General features: G+C 39.4%; 1 protein-coding gene across 1 annotated transcript in view; it reads right to left on the bottom strand.

Moving 5' to 3' along the window:
* Window positions 1-1,834: 1,834 nt before the first annotated feature.
* EXT2 (exostosin glycosyltransferase 2) overlaps window positions 1,835-25,655 on the bottom strand; it is a 69,961-nt gene continuing 46,140 nt past the window's right edge. The window contains exons 10-14 of the mRNA XM_027458105.3: window positions 19,077-19,243; window positions 11,689-11,832; window positions 10,987-11,115; window positions 9,740-9,822; window positions 1,835-4,619 (exon numbers count right to left, since the gene is read on the bottom strand). Of these exons, the coding sequence (XP_027313906.1) occupies window positions 4,481-4,619; window positions 9,740-9,822; window positions 10,987-11,115; window positions 11,689-11,832; window positions 19,077-19,243 (662 nt within the window). The 3' untranslated portion in view covers window positions 1,835-4,480. The remainder of the gene's footprint in view (window positions 4,620-9,739; window positions 9,823-10,986; window positions 11,116-11,688; window positions 11,833-19,076; window positions 19,244-25,655) is intronic.

Here is a 25,655-nt window from a genome sequence, read left to right as displayed (position 1 = left end):
TTCCCACTTCACAATCAGGCCCACTTTTCGTTATTTCTCCTTATATGACCTTCATCCTGCCCCCACCCACCTCATCCTCTCCATCCCCTCTCACACAACCTAGCCCCGAGCCCTGATCCCAGTTCAGAGACCTCACGAGACCACGGCCAAGTCGCATTGCTCTTGGCTCCCAGCTATTGCAGAGCTGTCGCTCTCGGCGGGACAGGAACATTTCCTACTGATGCGAGTAAGCAGGCGTTTAGCATGAGGAAAGGAAATCTGAAGAAGAATTGCTGGATCCTTTTCCAGACAAATGAAGACAGCAAACAGGCAACCTTGCAGGGAATACCTTTGAGCCGTGTTGCCTGCTTTCAGTCGGAAAACTCCCTGCGTGCTGCGAGCTCCATGCCACTCCACTTAATTGCATCAATTGTCGCTGTTATCCTTTAATGGGAAACATAACTCGCTTTCAAAGCGACCACAAGAAGCTGCAGACAGGGCAATCCTGAAGATCAGCAGAGGTGGGACTGCATTACAGCCATTTCCATCAGGCTGAAATTACACAGAGTGCACCAGGAATGTCTCTAAATGGCTTCAAGCCAGGACAGGCTGCAGCACGCCAGCACTGAAAGTCAAGGCCAGCAGTCCTCTGCCTTGGTACTGAGCTACCCAAGACTCCAAAGCGTGGCTGTTCTGCTAAAACATGGGCTTAGGATGCTGCTGTTCAACCCTCTTTTCACCCACACCGCTCCTCTCCATTTACTCATCTGCAGCAACAGGTCGATGCTGGTTTATCCAAGCAGGACGACTGGGGTGCTCAGTTTGTTGCTCTGCTCAGGCACAGCAGTGGCAAGCATCAGAAAAAGAAGTTAGGCTATCCTACATATATTTGATCACACAGCACAACACACAACCAACAGATCCACAACTCAACAGCAAAGCAAAAGCGTTCCAGATGATTGTTCTGCTGAACAAATGCTCTCTCTCTCTCTATATATATATAAACATAAATATATATATTTATTTTTTTTTTCAGGAGGGTGGAAGCGCCTACCTGCTAATTGGATACCTTTCAGGTGCTACAGAAAGATCCAAACTCTGTGTTCAATGTTTCTGGTTGGTTTTGACAGGAACAAAAGTTTTGGGTCCTAAACATTTTTTTTAAGTCAATATAGGTGGAACATTTCTCTAGTTTTTATTCTGCTCAACTGTTCCAGAACAGCCTGAAGTTAGCAAGTGGACCGGCTCAGTTTATAGTAGTCATCTAAGATGACTTTGCAAAATATTTTTTTTGCTTTAAGTATGTGGAAGAAACATGATTGCAAGAACTCCCTGTACAGCACATTTGGAGCTATATATTAGTTTATAAACATACTTCGCAGCAGTCTTAGCAAAAATTAAACTTGCAACTCTTTAAGAGTGATGAAAATAATCATACTTGCTCTGTCTTCTCTCTCAGTAAGGCATTTAAAATCCACTTTCTCATCAGCACTGTCAGTTTCAGTTTATTTTTTGTGCTGTAGAGTTGTGGCAGTAGCTTCCACATGAAAGGGATGGACAGGAGATCTCTGCAGTACAAATTAACCCTTTTGAAATCTTTCCTGATGCCAAGATGCTCTCCCTACCTGTGGTAAGTACACAGGGAGCCAGACACTCGTTATGGAGCTCTCAGCGTAGGGAAGAACAAGTAGGCAAGACAAAATATTGACAGGTCTTGCTGAAGTACATTGTGGATATTCGAGTTTAACAGAGATTTATGTAGCAAAACAGCCCGTCATTGCATTTCTCCTTGTAAATGCAGTCGTCTTTCCTGATGTATACCAGCACGGCTCAGAAAGTGAAATACAACAAATGCTCCTTGGATTTACCTTTTAATATCCCAAATGTTAAACTCTTTTGATAACATATATACAATGAAAAGTTAACAATGGTCTTAATTTAACGAGTGACAACAAAACCATTCCAAATCAGTCATACAGATACATCTTACCTTTACAGGTTTTGAACCAACAAAAACAAAACAAATATAAATGTAGTGGGGAAGAAGGCCGTTTTATTTTATTTATTTATTTATTTTAAAACCAGTCAACCACCCATTTTTCTCTATGGCACAGAGAAAAATTACCACGTAAGTGAGACAGGGCTATGAAAGTAAAGTGCTAAAAGGCAAAACATGACTGATACAGGTCACTTGGCATTTTGAGGAAGGGGAACCCACTCAGATACTCCGGGATGCAGACACAAGGACCTGGTGCCTTTTACTGACTGGAGACCATAGACCGGTTTAGGAGGGCTGGTTAGGCTGTCCCCACCTGAAAATAATCCACCAACCATTTGAAATCCTCCATGTCTTTTAAGATGCTGGGCAAAACGTGGATTTCTGGCTTTACTGAGAAAAAAGCAAGAAATCACAGCAGCTTCACGACTTTGTGTAAGGAAGATGCTACAACTCAGTTATATTGCCAAAATATATCAGCCCCAAAAGAAAGGCTAAAATTCAAGTGACCGCTACACTTTCATAGCCACCCTTTTAAAGTAAACTTCTTAGAATCAATGTGCTGAGCTTCTCTTGATGCCCAAGCACCAGGGCGTAAAGCAACAGAAAGATTTGGAAGATTCACGTGAATGAACACACGATACTGCAAAGGAGAAGGAGCAAGCAACAAACCTTCCTCGATCTTGTCGTACCCACTGTGCTGAAGCAGTTTTTGTCACTGCAAAAGCTGTCCTCCTAGCTCCCTTACACCCCCTCCCACAGCAAATTCGGAATGAAACAAAGACTACAGTGAAAAGCATTTACTAGTAATTAAACGTTCCCAGAGTTTCGGACGATACAGTTTACAGGCACATCCCAGGGGAGTTATGAAGTGAAGCATCCCCTCAGAGCTATTGTTCCAATATGATTTTCATTCACAGCACATCCACTGCGTTGGGCAATAAGATAAGTCTTAGTGGGGGTGAGACAAATAGGAGCAGATGTTTCCTGTTTCTAGCCTGACTTTCATTTGGTTTCTGTCATTGCTGCCTATCCAGCTTAGGAGAGGGGGTGAACTGTGATGCCTAACACTTGTCCTATTGTTTGGGGTTTGGCAAAATCTGAGGAATAAGGCTGCTCATAGCAGAGCAGAAAAACAGCCCATCGAGGAGGATATCCCTGTAACTGGCAGCAAGGGAGGTTTCAAAAGACAGCCAAATCACCCTTATCTGGTAACAGACGTTTTATCAGCAGAGCTGAAAAAGAGATTCTTTTCTCAGCCCAACGTGGAATCATCTTTAACATCAAAGGACAAGAGGTAATGGTCCAAGCAATTTTATTTCTATTATTGCTGCATTTAATTTTCTAATTCAGGTTAATTTCAGTATTGAGAAACAATTCCAATGCTTTTCAGAAATGTAAAGCTTCTCCAAAAGCTTTCCTAAGCAGCATGTTTCAGTGGCAGCCTGTAGCAATGGGCTCCTTAGTTAAATCACAAGCTAAGACCCAGCAGTTTTTCCAACAGTAATTTACAGGAGTTTGCAAGTGTGTGTTAGTGTCTTGTGTGTACACATATCCCTGCATATCAAAACTTTAACTGGGAGTTTCTGTAAATTGAAGGTTTTTACAAGTCAGTACTACAACACGCTGCTTGCTGAAGAGGATTCAGATGTTAAAACTTGCCTTCACAGCTGCCGTTCCAATGTATGGCTATGATGTAGAGTTGTTACCTGGCTGTTCTGTTTTGCTAATGAAAAGCAAACATGAAAGATACTTCTCTGTGAAATACTCGTTTTAACACAGTCCTGGTCTCTTGCATGGATGCAGCAGAAAACCTGAGATTTACGCAGAGAGAAGGGCTGCAGCATTTGGAGCTGCATCCTGCAGGTCTCTCTGCATTAAGAAGACCGTCCTCCCAGCTGCTGTCTGTCTCAATTCACATAAAAAATAAGTAACACAAAATGTTTTGCCCTTTAAACCATGTGATAAACACAGATTTTGTATAAAAAATTAATGTTTGTCCCACTATGCAGAAAAACAGGTTTGGTATTCAATTAAGCCTACAATTAGCTCAAAAGTTGCAGGCCCACCAATAACCCAGGAAATAAGCTCCTCCTGAAAGAGAGCACCTCTACATTCCAGGCAGTTGTTTCAAATGTATGGATGCTTAGAGAATCAGAGGACTGCAGCACGTTTGATAGAAGAGGTCGCTCACGCCACAGAGAGCAAGATTCAGTTTTATTCTCCCAGGCGCACAGCCTCCTTTGGGGAGAAGTGTCTGACATTTCTGGTAGGACGCATGAATATAATCAATCCTCTGTGATCAACAGAGAGTCAGTTGTTCAGCTTTCCATTCCACCTTTGTGCAATATAAAGGTAAGACAATATACTAAAATACAACATTAATTCCTATTTCCCTTGGGTGTAACCCACCCTAGCATTTGTTTTTTTCTTCAGGGCCTCACATTCCTCTTAGCACCTTTTCCACCGGTGTTTTCAGCACTCAGGTTTGTGTCACAGCTGCCATTACAAGCTGCCGATATTGGGAAAGCTCTTCAGTTTCTCAGGAAAGTCATCTTTGTACAGGACGGGGTCGGCTCGGTGCTCCACCACTTTCAGGGGCATGGTCCCGAAGACAGAGGCAAACTTATTGATGCATTCAGATCTGGTGAGAGGGAAAGCAGCGTGATTAAGAACCACAATAACTAGGCTGGCTACCAGCTCCCACACCAACACAACTGGTAGGAAAACAACACAGCAACCTCCCCTCGTGTGCTTGGAGGTATTTCAGCCATGCTGGCTACTACTCAATAAAAAAGAGAGCCTCATTGCAGAGAGAACTGAAAAGGAGCTGGTGTTCTTTGATTTATCCGTTTAATCACGGAGAAGAGCAAGGGGATGCCGGCAGCAGCACATGTGCACATGGAGGTCAAAGCTGCTCCTCTCCCTCCCCCTAGAATTCCAGTCATTCTTAGAGCGATGTACATGCTGTAAACCAGAACAGATTAACTGCCAACATGTCTCTTAAAGGGCCGCTCTTGGGTCAGTTTGGCTCATAACGACAGCTCTGCAAAATGCACGCCTTTGTGAAAGTGAAGTTCTACAAAAAATCTTTTTTTTTTTTTTCCCCAGACCTCTTCAGAAGCTCTGCCTTTTCCCACAAAAAAATAATCATGCCTTAATGTATAGGTAGCACTGATTATACTGTAACTTAAAGGTGAAGCTGAATAAAAAACTATAAAACAAAACCAACTAGCTTATTTTGTCTAAATCATGAGATACTGGGCAGTAAGGCCTCCCATTAGCATAAAGATGAGACCGCTGACCATTCTTTCAGTTTTAATAATCCCGGGTATCAGCAATGCTGTGGAAGGGAGCAGCCGTGTGCTCCAAGAAGTAAGCAAGCAGATGTTTAACCTTCCCGTGCTCCTTTAACTCTTTCACTGAAAGACATGCTACCTGTGGAAGCAAGGCAAGCAGAACGTGCCTAATCTCACCCTGGCCAGCACTCAGCTCACAATAGCTCCCTACTTTATAGTGCAGCTCTTAAAGCTTTCAGACATGGAGAATCATGATGACAGTCCCTTAGATGTAACATGCCAGAGACAGATACAAGACCCTTTGGTCATGTTTCTTCCACTGTTTAGAAACTAAAAGAGAAAACAAAACAGAAACGAGTGCTTTGACTCGGCTAGAGAGGCTGCTGTGCTGCAGGCGGTCCCGGAGCAGGTCTCTCGCCCCACAACCACTGCACTCCCTCCCCGACCCCTTCGAAGGGTTAGGGGGTCACTGCGGCTCCAGGATAATTTTCCTGAGCAGAGCCAGTCAATCACAGCAACCGAGTGTGACAGTTCTGTGATGGGGACTGCTCAACGCTGGCCCGAACACTCGTTTGAAGTAGATGGGACAGCAAAACTGGTTTTCAAAACTAATTCCTCAGCCTCTCAGCATCCTATGGCTCCCTGCTTAACTGGAGTAAATGACTGAAAAATACAGAGCCCAAGCTGTAGAATGGCATGTCCCTACCTAGCTGTTTCAAGCTATAATGGTCATATTTCAAGCCCTTTCCTGGCCTGAGAAGAGTCAGAAAATGACTTCATGGGCGATATTTGAATAAAATATTTAATAGAGGTAAACACAGAGATTTGGCTTCTCCTCCACTGCTTCAAATCCTGCCTCTGCCAGTAATGACCGAAAGGCATTGTAATGTAACAGCTGCTGGGCTGCCTGCACAAAATGAATTCGTTGTCTCAGCCTGCTGCCCGAACCCAGTGGCACCTCAGAGCAAAAGGCAAAGCTGGATGGAGAGAGGAGACTACTGACCGACCTCCTCCCTCCACACTTTGCTAAACCAAAGGCAAGGTCTCAGGAGAAAATATCAAGACGGGATCCCTCTACAGCTAAAATTATTCTGGTGGTAAAACCTTTCAAGCATACCAGTACAGTATCTTCAACCATCAACAAACCGCTTTGCTGTTAAAGAAATGATAACGTGAAAAAATGGAAAAAAGCATGTTCTAAGCATTCTGGCTGAATTGGACAAGCTGGTCCTCAGGAAACGTCAAATTCAAATATCAGAAGCAGCTTTTTTGGATGAAAGAAATGTCACAGATAAACCACAAAGTGTGTTCGAAGGAAAGCTGCCTCTTTCCAAAAATTTCATTTCCTGCACTGAACTAAATCACTCAAATGCCAAAGCATTTGCCACTTTTGGACCACATAAAACAGATGGGCCATCCAGCACATTAAACACGCAGAGGTAGGAAGCCAAGAAAAGAAAACATGTCATCGTATACGAAGGGTAGGTGTTTGTCTTCGTTGTGCTGATATTTTGCAAATTCATACTGAGAGAGGCATCTTTGCTTCCCCGAGTTATTCATCTTTTCCTTGCTCTGCTGACAATACACGGTTGTGCTCAACAAGGAATTAAGATGGTGTGAACTGAGAAACTGGGAGCCCTGTTGCCCCTGACAGACTGGATCAGCCTTGTTCTTGTTAAGGTCTCTCAAGCAGCTTCCTCTCCCTTAAAATATTTTTGGGGAGGGTAACTCTGCACCTACAGCCTCCGGTCAACCGTTACCTGGCCAGTTTGCCTCTTAAGGGAAAGTCTTCCTATTTTGACTTCAACAACTATTTATTTACATGCCCTAAATAAGACTCTGTGTTAGTGTAGCTGCAGAAGCAGCTCAGCCTCTTGCCACATCTACTGTATAGACAGCTGCCCTCTAGGCTGCATCTTATAAAGTTCTCCATTTTTTGAGAGCCAGATGCAAAGTTGCTAAAGGCAGAAAACTTGTTGCTACTTAAACAACACCTGTAAATACATGGATTATGAGATCCTTCTAAAGTTTTTTTCTGAGACCTGATGTAAAGGCTAACCCAGGGCAAGAAGGGGATTCTTGGTTCAAAGCTTCCTTTAGTTAATGTATTTTAATGATGGAGCTCAATAACCCTGAGGACTTAAGTCTTTTATTTATCTCGGAAAAATTGCACAGCAGGACAAATAGCAGGGTTGGCTTTCCCATGACTGGCTGTAAATATCTTCACCACTGGTCAAAAAAAAAAAAAAAAATCCCTTAAAATAAGAGACACAACTCAACCATACCACTGCACCATCTTTCCATCGTTGTCTCTGCTGAGTGTCAAAATGCTGAAGGTAGATAATAGTTGAGTGGTAGATAATTAACACAAGTGGGATGAGAAGGTTTTATATTATCAATCTTCAAAATGAAGCCTGAAAACACCTGACTTGTATGTGCCCACAGTTTCCACTCCTGCACCCAGACTCCACTGCAGTATTTACAGCTTTGGCTGGATACAAAAAAGTATGTGGATTTACAGTCTACCTAGCATTTCTTGCACCTCAGTTATGTCCCCTGTTAGAAACTGCGGAGGAGAAGCAAAGCAACAGTTTAAACGTGTTCTCAATAAACTGTCAATGATATTTTACTTTGAGGATACGAGAATTGCTGGAGACATGGAAGCATGACCTTTACCCCGCATCATAATGCACTCTGGAGCAAAGACCACTTTTTCATCTTCTGTTTTTACAGTGCTAACCTTAATGAGAACCTAGTTCGCGACTGAAATTCCTACGTGGTGTTGTAATGCTACTACTACGATCATCGGAAAGCTCGACTGGGTTCAGGGAGCCCATCCTGTAAGCCAGTGCTGAATTGCTAGACAAACAATATCCTCCTGGGCTTCCTTCAGCTAACATTTAAGATCTACAGAGCTTCCAGCCCCTTCCTTAAGAAGTTTTCTGCAGAGAAATTTTTACCATCTTCATCCAACCATTCAACCATTTTTACATCCAACTTATTTTTTTTATTATTATTATTTTTTTTAATCTAGCCTCATTATACATCCAGTTCAAACACTTTGTCACTGACCTTGGTGGTTATCCTCTTCAATGCCCGGCACAATGCTCAGTTAAAAATCAACCAGACAAACCATGTATTTGTGTGTATTGTTAAATGTGTCTACACATCAAACAGATAGAGCTATATATTCTTCTTACAAATAAGCCCCTGGACAAATTTCAATACATAAATATCCTTTTTGTAGCAAAAGGCCAGGAGACAAATATAACACTTTAAATTTGCTGAGTACTGCAGAGATGGAGAGAAAAAAAAGCTCATTGGTAAGACATAACTACTTTAATTGGTAAGATATCCATGTTATTTCTCTCAGTTCAGAATTAAACCAGTCTATTTTAAATGCACAGCAGGTTTGTTTTTACTTTGTCACCTCTTCTGCTGGTGCATTCCAGCACTATGGAAGCTACCTTTGCTTACCTACCCCATCAATTCTATGGCTGCAAATGATTTTTCCCATAGATTGCAGGGGAGATGCTACAGCCTAAAGAAGCCTAAGGGGAAATGCCTTTATTGGTTCTAGGTTAATTTCAACCAATAATTACTATGTACACTTATTCTCAGGGTTCTCAAACAAGGGTTTCCAACAGCTTTATGAAAGTGAACAAACTTTCCTTCACTTTATGTATTCAGAAGCCAAGGAAGAAGGAAGCTTAGTGCTTGGTCAATGTTAGGAAGCCATTAAACTGTAAAGCAGGGAATGAAACACTTTTGGTTAACCGACTTTCAGTATTTCACTGAACTCTTTCTTTGCAAATACATACTTCATTTCAAAATTAATTTCTCATAAAAGTATTGCTGCCATTATTATGAAGCGCCACAAGCAATTGTGCAGGCAAATGCCCTTTAGTAATGGAAACAAAGTGATTCAGAATGACAATGTACAAACATCCATTCAACTAGCATTATTAATATCCTTATTAGTCAATCAGTCTTTGGTAAGCTAACAACTGTCTGGACTAAAAAATGAATAAATCTCATATTCATTACAGTTGAAGTTCCATCATGGAACAGAAATGTGGCAGTATTGAAAATAATGCCAACCACCTGAATTTCATACACATCCTATAAGCTTTACAGCAAAATCTGCTAAAAATGGTACCCTTCTGAAGTCCTTTCTTGTCGTAGTCCATTTTTTGTTGTCACATCATCCTTTGTGGGAATGACTTACGTTGATTAAATGATCAAATCCATGAGACATTTTTTCAAAATTACTATTTTACAGAAATATAATCACTTATGTTTAAATGAGCATTTTTATTCATGAACGTTTTAAAAAAATAACAAGCATTTTATTTTATGAACATTTATATTTAAGTGAACATTTTGATCCTAATTTAATGAGACACAGAATAAAACTCTAGCACTCAGAAAAAGGCAATCAGAGAAATAAAGGGTGGTCACTCACCTTTCTACCATGTGTGTCTGGTCCAGTGATAACCCATCGATTGCTGTGCATTCTGGACATTTGAACTTCTTTCGTGGGGTCACCTGCACAAAGGCACGCCAGATACCATCAAATATCAACAGAAGGGACATTAATCTCCTTGCACAGAGAGCAGCACAATACCTCTGAACATGCCTGCAGTGTAAACTGAGCTGTCTCAGCAAGGGGGGGTGGGGGGGTTGTTTAAAAAAAAAAAAAAAAGCCACTCCATTCCTCCATTCAGCTCCATCTGGCCCGGCTGACTGCAAAATTCACAGGGGCCCAATAAAAACGGCTTGGAGGGGTTTTTCCTTCTGTAACTGAAAAGAAGTGGCGATGACAAGCTCCTTAATTCCTGTTTAATGACTGTTTTCTCACTGCCAAGGTCCCTGTATAAACACCATTTGTTCTTGCAGCCATAACAGCGATGAAATATAGCTTCCCATACTTCACCGTAACGTTAATCCAACAGGCGCTCTTTTGCTCACTCCAGTTAATAGCTGACTGGCAAACTCTGCAAGGCTCTCCGAATCGCACAGAGGTGCCAAATTACTCTGCCTGTGCCCTCGTACAGCTCAAAACCTTTTTCAGCAAAAACACACACTTTATCTTCTAAAGACTTTTTTAGGAAGTGCAGCCACCAGTCCCAGTAAATGATGATGGACAGATGGGAAAGTGGACCCTGCTAATTGAAGTAACGCCTGGTGGCCTCTAAATCTCATTCCAAGTTGACACATTTTGAAATGAATGTACAGAGTGAATGTCCAGACTTGAAAACGTGTCGAAACATGTCAGGAAATTAATTCAGGGATAAAAAGTTCATTTAAAGCTGATCTTGCAATTAACATTCTTGCAATTAACATTCCTATAAATCAGCTGTTGCCAGTCCACGACAGAGAGAGCTGTAGACAGTTGGCTATTTCTTTCCTTAAGTCATCTCAAATAGTTAAAATACATGTATGTTGGTGTGGCTATCATTTAAATTACCTTCTTCATCTAGTTGTTTAAAATAACCACCAGAAGCAAATGGCATAAAAAAAATTCTGTGTTCCTAGTTAGCACAGAAGTTTTACTATAAAAGGGACTTGCTACTATGGAAGAATGAGACACCATACCAGAGGTACATGAGAGAAGAGAGAAGATTAAATAATATATTCAAGACTACTGAATTTACGTGAACACGCAAGTGTTTTTAAACTTTGTAAAGCTAAACTGCAGAGAAGTCCTACCTTAATGACTGATTTGCCGGTGACATTTGCCACTAGGAAATTCATGGCAATATCTTCACAGTTCATATGAGCATCCACCCAATTCTTGATGTCTCCAGGCATTTTGTATGTGTAAAGATAGTTGAAATACTGCATGACAGACGGAGAAGAAGAGAATTTTTAAATACAGATATTTTTTAAATACAGATACAGTAATTTTAAGACTTTTAAATGTTTCAGTCCCTGAACAGCAGGCAGCTAAGGATGGATTACAGGCCAACTGACACTGCCTTCAGATGGTCTGCTCTAGCAGACAAGCGAATCATTTTTGGGTGCTTAAGTGCAAAATTATTCCATTCCTGACCAGCACACGAATTTCTTTACAATTGCTGTGGGTTTTGTTTGTTTGTTTCCTAAATGCCTAGCTCCATAGCCACATTAATTGCAAAATACACTATGTACTTTGTGGTCATGCAAACTGACAAGAGTCCTTCTGTAAGTTCCTGAAGGTAAGTTACTTTGCAGGTGTGGAGAAATCACTTGTTTCCACAGCAACAGAAAGAGAAAGAAGCTTAGGGCAAGTTTGCAGTTAGTTCTCAGATTGTTGTAGAAAATTATGGCACCACAAAACGCTCACAGAATGACAAAAACACATAAAGCTCCTGAAGAGAGTCGTTCATAATGTATACTAGTTGTATACTACAAGTTGTCTATTACAGATACCTTGTGATAAAATGCAGCCCCAGTGAGCACCATTGAGACTTCATTGGTCCATTCTGATTCGTATTTCCATTTGTTCATCTCATGGTCCCAAAGATGCAGGCGACCTGGATATCCAACCAACCTGTCCGGGAACTCACGCCAAACCTGAAGAGAACAAAGACATGACATGGTGCTAACCAGGCTTGCACTCCAAGCAAACACGAATGTGCAGATACAACCTCTGCTTTGGGAAGGCAGAAATACAGGGGGGCAAAGACCACAATCCTCATTAAGTCCTAATTTCTGAAATCAGTGGCTGCCTTGAACAAGTATGGAAAAAAACAAGCTTGCTTTGGAAGGACCCTTCAGCTCAAGGATGCCACATTCCAGAGTAAACAGCCACTAAGCCATGCTAACTTCCTTCTTGTGGAGAAATACAACTGGCTAGTCAAGAAGATTTTAATGCTAATTAAAACAAAGTATGATTAAAATGCAACTTCTGATGTTAACTATATGGCTACAACCTAACTACTTTCACAGCTGGCTTTGGACCTAACCAACCTGCTTCTTTTGATAGAAATAGGCTTAAAACAGGCTTATATTTTAATATTTCTGGTATTCTTTAGTGGGTGCTTGTATGGATCTGCTGCTACATGGAAGGCCTCTTTGCCCTTGACTTGTTCCAGACAGCTGGATGCAATCAAGATACCATCCTTGTCACTCCATACATTATTTTGTAGCTGACTACAGGATCAAACACAGTAGACAAGAACAAGGAGAAGGGCATCATTAACGCAACCTCAGTTCTCCACACTGCTGGGCACATTAAATAATGGACAATTTTTGCATTAGGAAAAAATGGAGAAAGGATTATAATTATTAAAAGGGGTCTGGATGCTATTTGCTTGCTAAATACACCATATGCCTTTAACTGATCAATAATGAAGTTAGTATTTATCTATTCTATTTGCAAATTCAAAATTTATCCTTTATTTTGATTCAAATAACTGCTAGATTTGTTGGAAAACTAAGTCTTGACTCTCTAACACACAATGTTAAGTCACAAGAGTTCCAACACATACCCAAATTTCATCGTGCATGCATGATCAACAACAGCAAAAAATCCCCAAGGGGCAAATCCCAAGCAAACCTTTTCTTCCCTGAACAAAAACGAACCCTACAGCTGAATTTACAGTATAGAAAGTGTTATCTGTAATTCCACGATACAGCAAACCTCACTTTGCCAGCAGTTTGCTCAGGGCACCTTCCAGGTGCCAGCACGTTTCAGCTGGGAGGCCTGGGTTATAAGGACTCTATGCAAGTATATGGTCGAAGTAGTATGATAAAACAATCAGAATTAATTTACTGCTTCTCTATCTACATTTCTGTGATTTTGCATTACGATATACCTTTTTTCATCTATCCATCTCAACACGTTTTATTGCTGTCAGTTAACATAGCTTCAAAATCCCATGATGAGAGCAGTTATTATTTCAAACGTACAGATGAGGAAGCCTGCCAAAAATCAGACAGGAAACAAGAATGGGAACCAGATCTTCTGACTCTCTGACTTGTACTTTATCCAGAAATCAATCTTTCTAGACAGTTCTAAGGTACAGGTACTTGGATAGTACTTAGACAGGACAACCATCTAGCAGAGAGCTCTTGAAAGCAAAGATGATTTGGAGCTCAAGAAATAGGATCCATTGGATGTGTTACAAACTGGTGTCACCAACTAATTATTAAAAAAAAAACAGACTGTTTTCAAGACAAGCTAGTGAGAGATTTTAGATACCTATTTTGACACGATGTTAAAAACACTAATAAAGAGCAAAAGGACAAAGGCATAGCCACTCCCAACACTTGATTCCTCACTTTCTGGAACTCTAAAAGTAATGATTTTATATATATATATTTGACTCTCGAAATGCCCAATTCACAGCTGTTGGAATGCAGCACCACCTGAGATACTGAGGCTCGGCAAAGAATTTGACAGAGCAGTACGGATCTGTATCATACTGGGCTAAGAATTCTTGTAAAGGGAACAACACGCATATTAAACGCAGCTGAAGGAAAGATTAAGCTCAGCTACTGCTTCCCAAGGGACCTCAGTGCCTTCACAACACTCATCGGCAGCTTCATATTCTTTCTACTTTTTGCTGTCAGTGTCATCTTAAAGAGTCCAAACAAAATAAAAGCCAACTCTAATGCATGTTACCAATACAGATTTCTTTGTATCACGGTAAAGCTCAACACTACCCTGATTCTGGCCTCTGAAAATTGTCAGTTTGCTGCATCTAAAAAATAACTTAGTTGTATTAAACAAAGATTCCTTTTAAAAGTAATGCTATCGAAGTCAGAGGAAAAGCTTGGCTTCTTCTTACCGTTCATCACTAGCTCATTCAATGGTAACTCCGGGAAAGGCTCCAAATAGCTGCATCCAGCTCATTGCCCAAATCCATACAAATGTTTTGTGCCAAAATTATTATGTACAGCTACTGCTTATAAGGAAGCTTTCAGAATAGAAATTGTGGTAATGATTTTTATACTACTCCCTATTTTGTACTACAGTCCATTTTCTTGTTTGATGGCTGCCTGTAATTTATTAGTCTGTTAGGAATACATTCCATCTTAGACAGTGATCTTATTAGCTTTCACAGACTAAAGAAGGATGGCCTGAGTTAATACTGCTAAGGGACACATCCAGGGAAAAACATATTGCCAAGTGAAGAGGAGGTATGCTTCTTTGCAGACAACGCTATTCCAATGACTCTGCTAGACAGCACTGAATATAAATATTTTTGGACAAACGATCTCCCAGATGAAAAATCAGATAAAAGCTCTGACTCGGCAGCTTTACTAAAAATCTTTTGAAAGACACCAAGAGAAAATGACGATTTTTATTTTCAAGTCGAATTCCCCAAGAGACATGGAGATTCAGTCTAGCTAAAATAGCCTTCACTCTCACTTGCCTACAGTCTCTCTACTTCCTAACCAGAACTATTCTGCTCTATTTCTCTATACCATCAAAACAGCTACCACAGCTACATGTAGCCAAAAGGAAGGAGAAGTGCTTCATTCTCCAGAATATACTCCAACACTTATGCATAAAATGTATTATATTATATTAGTGGTTACATGCAACTTCAGGAGCTAATTGGAATTTAAAAATAATCTAGTTGTATAAACTGAAAAACAACCAGTGTTTCTAAAGCTACAATGGCAATATCATAAGAATGAAACACTGACCATCTACAAACTAAAGAAAATGCAGTCAATCAGCATTTCGTCTCTCCTCCCAGAGCCCCTTCCACTCTCAGTTCTCCCTCAGTCCTCAAAGGGATAGCTTATGCTATTATTAAAAAAAAAAAAGCAGAATGTAAACACAAAGTTCATTAAAAAGTAAGTGATGTTTCACATGCACATAATCTGTAAAATAACTTTTCAATTTGAAGAAATTTGAATGTGGCCAATAGTTACCCATGGACATCTTATTTTGGTATATTACCCTTCTTATAAGCGAATCCAAAAAATACATTTTTAATAGTCAAAATGGGCATGCAAAAATTGTTCTAAAGAAGGTAAAGTTTTACGATGATCTTAGCTTAGTGGAATAAATGCGTGATTCAGAGAGGTGTTATTGTATTATTTAAAAAAAAAAAAAAAAAAAACTTTTAAAGAATGCCACAGCAATGAAGCACTGAAAAACTGAGCTCTGAGACCACCATCCACTAGCAGGAGGGAAGAAGTTTCCAACAGAAAAAATAAACTTAGCAAGGCACCAAACTATTCTGCCTACAAACCAAGAACACACAACTCAGAGCAATGATCCCAATTTGGATTATTTTTAATATTGCCATAATACTTTGCAAGGACAAAGTGCTGTGTGAGTACTTTATAAGAAGTCTTCATGAACTTCATACTTGGAGTTATCCCCACTTTTCAGACTGATAGAAATGCTAGCAATCTGCCCTGCCAGCAGAGCCTCAGAGGTGGGAATACAAGAATGCATGCCCTCAGTTTCTCATTCAAACACCAAACTCTTTGGAAGCAGCCAATGGTTCTGCTTTAATTTTTTAAGATTATGATATTCTAAATACTCGCTCCTTTCCTTGCTCTCTGATATTCCCTCTGTGAACAACAATGATTGGTAAGTGGGAAAAGTTGTCTAGCCCTAGCAGTTTATTTCCAGGGCCTCAAGTCATACCTGTGATTTCACCATGTAATTTACAGAAATAGTCTTTTTTTTTTCATAAGTCAGAATGTCACAGGCATTCTTATGCTACCTTAATGCAGCAGCACACAGGGACTATTTTTCTGCTTGCTCCAATAGATTTACGCAACGCAATAAATCACTGTACCATAATAGCTCACTTTTAACAAGTAAAAAACGTCTGACACTTTGAGTGTTACTATAATTTTTTATGGCTGAAAGTGTACTGAGATCAAAGTTTTCAGGTTTTTTTTAGGCTTGCTCTATACATTCAGACAAGTCTGTGACAGAGGAGATTTTGCCACATGTTTAAATGTAAAGTCTCAAGGATGTCAGGAGGAGAAAAGAAAATTACCGAATGTCACGTTTCCAACCCTTCTTATGACCAAAGCAGAAGCAGACGTACTTTTAAAATAAAAACTTTCTAGTAACATTATATTCTGCTACTGTTCCCTCTGGATTCCCCTGCAAATGAGTCAAGAGTTTGAGAGATACTTTTCTGGTAACACACATAAACAGATAAATAAATTATCACAGGCTGAGGACAATTTAAACATCTGGGAGCCAGCTCAGGCCTGTCAAGCAAGTCACAGACACTCAGGGACAGGAAAGATCAATCTTCAACCCCTGATTTCTGTGCCAGAGAGTAGGAACTACATCACTCACCCTCCTTAAGAGGAAAAATGTATATTTATAAAATAATTCGCTGTGCTTCTGTATTCAAAGACATTCTTACTCATTTATTTTAAAAGTTAAAAAAAAAAAAAAAAGCAATCCGAGAATATAAGGGTTCAAACGACCCATGGGTCTGTCTCAGCTATCTGCTCAGTTAGGCATTTTAGTTTTCCATCTAGGCGGCTGTGTGCTAAGCTGGATTCTCAGAATTAAAAACGAGTAGGATTTATAGTCACAAAGAACTGCAAAAGCCGTAAGTTTTAGTCTTCCAGACAAAACAATCCCAAGTCCAAATGGTTACACACACACACACTGCATATAAGGGCCGTTACTCGGGCAGCCCCTGCCACCAGCGCACGCGGCCCACAGAGGGCCGACAAACCAGGCAGCACAACCACCACCTGGCCTCAGCTTTTTCCAAGAGGATAATGCTTTCCTGGGCAACTAGTCTCAATGTACATGACGTTACAGATGCTCTCAGCCACTGGTGTTTAAGTTAATGCCTCAGACAAACGAGCTTCGCAGCTCTATTCTCGCAACTGCTGGCTGACAGACCTGACACCCAACTGCAGCGCTGCAGTTCGAGCCTCTGCTTCGAAGCCCTCCACGCCTGCTTCACCAGTAGCAGAGATTCATTTGGAACTACTTACACAGTCACTTAGATTTACTTGAGCCAGCTCTATGAAAATCTAACTGGAAATGGAGCCAGAATTTACACAGCATGCACGTTATGGATTTACTATTTTTCATCACATCAGCTCACCCTCAAAACCAGTAGTTAGAAGCACCAACGCAGACAAAAGTTGGCTTGCAGAACTGCCAACATTTCATTGCTCTGCTGCTGTAACACATTGCTTAAAAAGCTTAAAGTGCTCAAAGCACTCAGTGTAGTCACCATGGTATAGAAAAGAGGCATATGTGGCCACAAAAAAAACAAATAAAAAAATCACCTTCCTTTGGTTGTCTTCTCTTCACTGTTGTTCACAGTCCATGTACTAACCTGTTATTCTTAACCTGGCAAGGCAAGTATTTCCTTTCTGAAGATACACATGATAGATTAAACCTCTGTCTCCAGTACTTAACATCTTTGTTATGGCATCAGTATACCTACATTACCACATGCAACCTTGAGGCCAAACATTTGTTGCTTGCTAAGAGTCTCTTTGACTCGAGAGGAAGAAAGACTTATTTTAGCACATATGTATTCAGACTAAATAAATACTTCCAAAATCTTTCAAAAAACATCATCTTGTGTTAGCAACTGCACTTGAGTATTAAAAATGATACAACTCTCATATTTAGTTTGCTTTCTGGCCTTTTCAATAGTGATTTTTGTTATTTCACTCAATTTAGATAACAGTCTTATGTTCTAGCTCTTGTGTAAGCAGCCTAGTGTTGTTTTGTTTTTGATATTGCAGGTACAGGTGTGAATAAACAATTCACACCTTTCTTAAATCTACCTTACATTTTGTAAAGTTTCTGATTTATTTACACATAGAGCATATGTTTGTCTTAAATACATGCATAGAACAGTAATGTCAGGTTATGGACTGCGTCATATACTCAGATACAAATGGAAGACAAAATTAATTCACTCAAGCCAAAATTTTGGAAGGAAAACAACAGTGGCTTTAAGTGCACTTTTGGACAAACAACTCGAAAACGCCTATAAAGACCTTCACCTCTTTGTACTGCCATGGGTAACTGATTTGGACAAGCTTTCTTTTTGTTGATACCCTCATTACAACAGCAGCTGTTGAAGCTTTGCCATTTAAAGCATATGATACATGTGTCCCCTCTCTGACATTCTTCAGTTCCTCTCTGCACCCCACCTTACTTTGGCATGTCCTCAGGAGGCCTCCTCTGTTCCCAGCATTTAATCTCTAAAACTTGTCTTGTCCATCAATCTGTACAGGAAGAATCTGATGGCAACATGCCCCGACCAACAGGGAAAACATTGTTCTACAGGCTAAGAGACCAATTACCATTTGTTATGTTTCTTTTTTTTTTTTATTCTAAGGTGCATGAATGCTAACAGATTAATAGTGGGACATCTAAACAAACAATTTTACTTGAACACATCATAGCAACCAGTTCGATCAGATGAAGAGCATGCAAAGATATGGAACTGCAATCCTTGTAATCCCTGCTTAATGAGGGGATTAATTGCAGAAATATCTGAAATACTAAATTGTATAGCAATTGAGTTGTCATGCTTGGAAACCTTTTTGAAACTGATCAAATTAATCCTATTCACAGGCTCCAGACTGTTTCCATTACACATCTACACAACATTTTCTGGAGTCTCTTGGCATCACTCTGCCAGTTATGGAAAGCTTTCTGTTAGCTAGCAGTGTTTTCTATAAAGTAATGACAATCTGTAAAAATACTTTGGAAAGCATTGAACTGCCACAATAAACAGAGATGCAAAATAATCAGCAGACTGCACAGTGCTTCCTCCATTTCAAATACACATACAATGTCAAATTGTGTAAGAGGGGAAAAAAGGCTGTTCTCTTACCTCGTAGCCAAACTGAAGTTCATCTGAGGTTAGCATAATGATATCATCATCAATAGCCAACACTGCTTCTGTTTCAATTTCGTCATAGGGGAAGAAGCGGTTACTAAGTTTGTTTTCTGCAGTCCTAACAACTTTCAGTGGAACACGAATCTTTGGCCAGAGGGAATCTAGAGCAGAATATTAGAAGAAATTTAATTCAATATGTTACTTTGCTTTTGAACAAGTCTGCACTTATACCTTAACTTCTTTTTACAATATAACCCATTTCCATTCACTCAAAAATGCAAGCAAAGTGAAGACAAGAGGCAGAGAAGTTCAGTTACATTTTCATCTTTTGCTCTCTATAGAGAGCTTCACAGATCAACTATACAGGGGATTAGCCTGCCCGAAACTGCAGGCTGGGATAACCACACAACAAGGATCAGTGATACTGTTCTGATTTAGGACTCAAAGCAATTTAAAAGAATTTGAAGAAATACATGACGACTGCAAGTCTATGGTCATAAAGAATTTGAAAAAGAATGTCAACTCTGTTAATTGCTGAGAAAAAAAAACAAAGTTTATTTTAACAATTAATGACCTATATATACCTACATTGTTAATTGTTTAACAATTGGCCATTAATAATTAAGGAGTAGATTCTGTGTGAGCATATTTGAATCATTTCTTTCACCTTCAAAGTCCTAAGTGACAGTAATACATTAATCTGCATAAATGCAAAAGGATTCCAGTCACACCTTACACCCTCTTTACAAGCAGAACAAAGCACTAGAGTACAGAACAATGAAAAATCTCAAATCAAATGATGCTCTAATTAGTAACAAGAAACTGTAGATAGAAAATAGGACCCAATTCAGTCTCGAATGAGGTTACATTTTCATTTCTTGCTGTGTTTAAAATGTAGCACTTTAAGTGGTGCACTAACAGCTTCTGCAAGCTTTTACACACTGAAAATTTTCAAAATCATATTCTATTCCTACAAAAGCATAACCGGAGGCTTAAGCTTTGAAGTACCAAGCTAAAACTAACACAGCAGAACTAAGAACTGTACATTAAACATTAATTCTGCATGCACTTTTAACCACTTTCCAGCACAAAACAGCAGACATTATTACAGTTTGATGCATCTTTAAAGCACTAAATCATCAAGGTGTAGTTGATGCTTGTCTATTTATTAAACTACAAATGTGGTATGTTGATTTCTTCCAGCTTTCACAGTAAACATTTATTTTAACAAGAGCTTGAAAGAAAAGAGAGCATTGTAAGATGAGTATGCATTCTAAATGGCAAGGTTGTAGACAGCACACAAAATTAAGACAAGTTTCTTACACTGGTGAAATGAAGGGGCTGACAGAATGATATGTAACAAGAAAAAAAGAGAAAATACACTAAATCAACTACAAAGTGACTACTAAGAGATTTTATAAGCTGCTCTCTGTATCAAATGGAAATGTATAAGCATAGTGTGTTAAGAACTGACACAAAGTCTGAAGCCATTGAAATAAATATAAAGCGATCTGAAATAAATATAAAGCTTGGAGACATGAAAAAGAGTGTGGACAACAAGGTCATACAGAGCATTCCGGACTGTTTAGCAAACTTAGGTACATTTGAACAAAAAGCAGACCGACAGAGCATTAAACAGCAGGAAAGGCAACTTTTTCTCAAAAGCAGCTACTGACAAAAATTAAGAGGTCAGAGTAGACATTGGCTCTCAGCATGCTGCTTCAGCAAAATAGATTGATGTATGTATGTAGATGGGTAAACAGTAAGAAATGTGGGGAAGGAAGCGGAGGACAATTTTTTTGTATGCAGACGGTCAGATAGATGACAAAATACTGCTTGATTGTGGTGCTTTTTGTTTGTTCCAAAGCCTGTCAGAAGACTGGAAATGATAGAAGAAAGAACCATGTAAGTTACCTGAGGGAAGGAGAACGCGTTATGGTAGAACTTGATCAACCTGCTTAGCTTAATAGAAGCAAGAACAAAAATTCATAGTATAGATAATGTAGTTGTCATCTTTAATAGTAACAGTGGTTAACCTCTGGAAGAAGACAGTAGCTAATTCTGTACATCTTGTCTTTGAACAAGGCTATGTATTTTTATAGAAAATGCGCTCAAGCTAAGTTGAAATCACTGGGTTGCAAAGTAATGAGGTGACTGATGACTACAGGTCAACCCGGATGATCTTACTGCCCCTTCTGCCCCAAACACTACGGGGATTGTTGGCCATTGTCAGGATGAGAATAGGAAGCTTGAACGTAAATTCCTCGGACATGAGGATTAATACAGAAATTCAGAAAACAGCATGGGGAAACAAGACCCTTGCTTCTATGTTTTAAGAACGAAAGGAAGAAGGCAACATGAGTGCCAATAAAAGGCCAAAATAAGGGAAACTAACCCTAGGAAATGCTTCTAGTTTGTAAACAAACAGAAGGTCAGCTTCTGGAAGCGTTCTCAGCAGAAGGATCTGAAGAATGCCGGAGTTCAGGCAAAACCAAACGTAAATGAGTTGCAAGGTGATACAATTATGCGCACGCACGTCTCATTCCATAATAATTCAGAATCAGATCTCCTTTAAAAACAGTTCTGCCCTCTTTCCACTGTAACTAGGAAGACAGAATTAGCACTAGAGAAGAACAAAAGCTGCCTCAATCCAACACATACAAGAAAAACTTGCTCCCAGGAGCAAGTGTCCACATCCTCATTGCCACTGGGCCTCTCAGATTTAACAGCTCACATAATGCTCTTAAATAAAACACAGAGCTACATGTTCCTTACAGATACCAGAGCCCAAGCACTACTTCACTGGGAAAACAAAATCCTCTTTCCAAACCACACCAAAAGTCTTCAAAGGGCAATTTTTCTTGGAGCTTTAGTTTAGAAAGAAGGATTGGCATACATGGGTGGCCAAAAGAAAGGAGAAGAAATAAACCGATATTTACTGGCAATATTTTTATTTAGTTTCCTACCCTGAGGTTATTCCTGTGAGACTAAAAAAGTGACTATAAAATCTACCTTTATCTGGGTGGTCTTGTAGACCATGGCTTGTATTTGACATGTATGCAGATTCTTGTTCAATTTTACTCACTTCTTCTCCTTCTAGCAGAAAGCAAGAGGCATCACCCCAAGTGATGTGACGCTACATCACTGAAGTGGCCTGTAATAACAATTAGTAGTCAGTCTGAAGGATTAAATCATGCTACTGATGGTCTCCAATGGAAGTCAGCCAGCAGCTGGGGGGGCAGAGCAAGTCACCAGGGGCCAAAACAAAAATGTTGAAGAGCCAGGGATTCTAATTATAATGAAGTGAGTGCATTTTATTCTCCACATTGCTAATCAAATGCAAGGGCTCTGAAATTCCCTGCCTCAGCCATAACCTGAAATGACAACTCCAGTAAGACAACACTGAATTAACTCCAAGATTTCCATCTTATTAGTCATCCTAACCTCAGGAGGCAGTAACACTGGATGAGAGAACAGTTTACTGCAAATTTGTACTATCAAGCCTACTCATTGCTTTCTCACTGGTTTACCATACAACATGCAAGCACCGTATTTGTAAGACAGTTACAGCCACTCCACGGGGACATACATCACAGCCTCCAAGGCTGTAGATTGTTTAACATTTGTAAGCTACTTAAAGACCTTGGGCTAATTGTCTAGAATTACCCAATTATAAGCTGTGCGTTGGTATAAAAGAATTTTAAGTAGCCTGCTGGATCCCCAAGAGATTCCACTGTCACAAGTGTTTGAGGCAAGGAAAATTGCCATAAGTATGTATGTACTTATAAATTTGCATTTATAAATATCAACAAACTTTATAATTTATACATGCTAAGTACTTTTTTATTTGGGCTTTTCTTTGACTTTTGCCTGCTATATGTATGAAAAATGAGAACAATATGGCAACAAAAAATTTATTTCAGTACAATAATGCCATAAAACAAAAATTAAAACCGAAAAGCCACTAGGATTGTGAAATAATAATTCAGAATAAAATCAATCAAACAAGGACACTTTAAACTTCTAGCTCTTAAAAAAAATCAACCATTTGATGGTTTACTTACAGACATGCCACTTGCATTAAATTATGGTAACAGAAGAAAAAGTAATGAAAAGTGTATGAAAAATGAAGGTGTAATCTAATCATAATTGGCATGCATCTCAGATGTCAGCAAATCCTGTTAAACCCACATGATTTACTAAGGTCTTGGAAAGCCTCTCAAAATGACCAATTCTCAAAAAGAGATAAGTTACTCTAAAATATTTGTGCTTTGAGAAACGTAATACAAACTGTTTGAATTTGGACTTATGTTAAAGAAATGAATGGAAAATAAGCGTTTTGGAGACACTCTGAATAACGTATTGGGCTATCAGTTCCCCTTTCTTTCATTTTGCATACTGCAGAGTAAGACTACTTACTGCCTCGGACGCTAAGCGTTGCTTTACCTACAGAGAAGGGAGCACACCAGAGACGTAATGACACAAACTAAGTGGGGTTGCCACCAGACTGACTACCTGAGCAAAAATGACTGTCACAGAGGACAGCAGACTCCATTTAGAGATCCTAAATATTGCTAGTTCAAAATTAGCTCTGCTACAAGACTCCAACAGAAGTACATGACCAATCAAAGACAACAACTACTTCAGAATCCAAAGTCTCAGAATCCATCGGGAAGGTTAACATTGTCCTTCCTTAAAATTGTCCTTTAAAATAAAAAAAATATATATTCTAAAGACAAAAAAAGAAGACAGCACTTTTCCTTTTTACACATAGGAGGAATGAGGCATAAAGAGAAGTCTAAGACAAGTTCTGCCACTTATCTAATACCACATTCTGAATTTTCATATACTGCTTGGAAAAGTAATGTTCTGAGAAAACTGAGCACTAGCAAAACATATGTGGGGGTAATCCTCATTTTAGTAACTTTTTATAACCAAGGCAAAAGCCCATGCCTCAATTCTTACAGTAAAGGGGCATTTGCATCATTTAACAAAGTATGACAAGGACAAAAGAAGCCCAAGATAAGAAGTGATGGACAAGGCAGACGAAGTCTGACAAGATGTCATGAGAACCTTGAAGCATACAGCAGTAAATGTGCATGTTTGTGCTAGGAATTACTTCTTTTAAACTTGGTGAGGGCTTTCTCTGATGCGGCAGAAGACCAAGGTAAAATATTAAAACAGAGCTCCGTGAAGTATACAAAGTCTTTTTCTATGCATGGAGCCTGAAGAGAAAGACAGGCCCTTCCTGTTGTATCATACTGAAATAATTACGAGAGACTAGCTAGCGTTTGGATAATACATACACTTGCTCTTTGGCAACAAGACTCCAGGCATTCTTGACACTTTGCTGTTCAGGACTACTGATCCACTGATTGCAGAAGCTACCACAGAAAACAGTATGTGGTCTCCTAAAAACAAAATCAGCAGTTTCCAAACTTTCCCAAATGCGGCTTCCATTTCTAATGGGCTTACAGTCTGTAACAACCACATACATGTCTGCACTTCTGGCCAGCCCACAATCCTGCCATTAAGTCCTGCAACTCCACATCTCACAGCAAATTTTTCAAGCATGATTTCAAGATGATTTCCATGAACTTCAGGATTAAAATCAGTGCTAACATCCTCTATCCCAAGAAAAAAAAAAAAAGAAAAAAGTGTTGCACTTACATTTCATTAATAACTGAGCATTTCAAATAGGAGAGTGGTGAAAAGATAAAAATCTTCTAAATATGTATTTCTCAGCTACAACTCTCAGTGAATTAAATGAAAGTCATAATGAAGAGAAGGGATGATAGTCATGAGAGGCAATTTTGTTATAATCTGAAGGACTCCCCTTTCCCTGCCTAAAAAAGTTTCCATCTCCATACCCCATACATCCCTAGGCTTGCTATCTTGGCATCAGATGTTTGTACCAAAATATAAGTAACACAAGCTTGCAAAACGGTTATATATAATAATGAATTCTTGCTTTCAAATCCATACCTGCTTCTCAGGTCTAAGGGAACTGTTAATCAATACATGAGAGAAAGAATTAAAAATAGCAGAGCGATATTTCTGTGGAGCATATTACCTCTTTTCGTCAGAAACAGCATCATCATTTTGTTATATAGCATCATTCACTGATTGCTCACTTCTGAGAAACTGGTAAATTAAAAACATCTGAAAGGGTCCTTCAGCAGCAGAAGCACTATTTTCTAACTTGTCCACAAACAGAAGTGTGTTTTTATAGGAAATTACTTGCTCTAATTATTCATCATCCATTTCTAGTTTCAGCATTCAACATAGGGAAAGAGAGAATCAATACAGCTGCTGTGCAGAGCCAAACAATTACCTTGGGACACCCATTCTTAGTAACAAGTTCAAAAATAGAAAGTGATATTTGAATGCAGATGGTTTATTGAATTTAGAGTTGGAAGCAGCAGATAAGGATAATGAGGAGGAGCTGGAAATTTGATGTATACTCCTGATGGCAAGAGCTGAATGCTTGCCAATATTAAGAGCAATATAATAAATTAAATTTAAAAAAAGATCCACTCACTGGGTACAATAATGGCATTTTGATGACTCATA

This window comes from Anas platyrhynchos, chromosome 5 (genome assembly GCF_047663525.1).
Source record: "Anas platyrhynchos isolate ZD024472 breed Pekin duck chromosome 5, IASCAAS_PekinDuck_T2T, whole genome shotgun sequence".
Taxonomy (NCBI): Eukaryota; Metazoa; Chordata; class Aves; order Anseriformes; family Anatidae; genus Anas; species Anas platyrhynchos.
The sequence above is the reverse complement of the archived record's forward strand: the minus strand, read 5'-3'. Positions and strand labels throughout refer to the sequence as shown.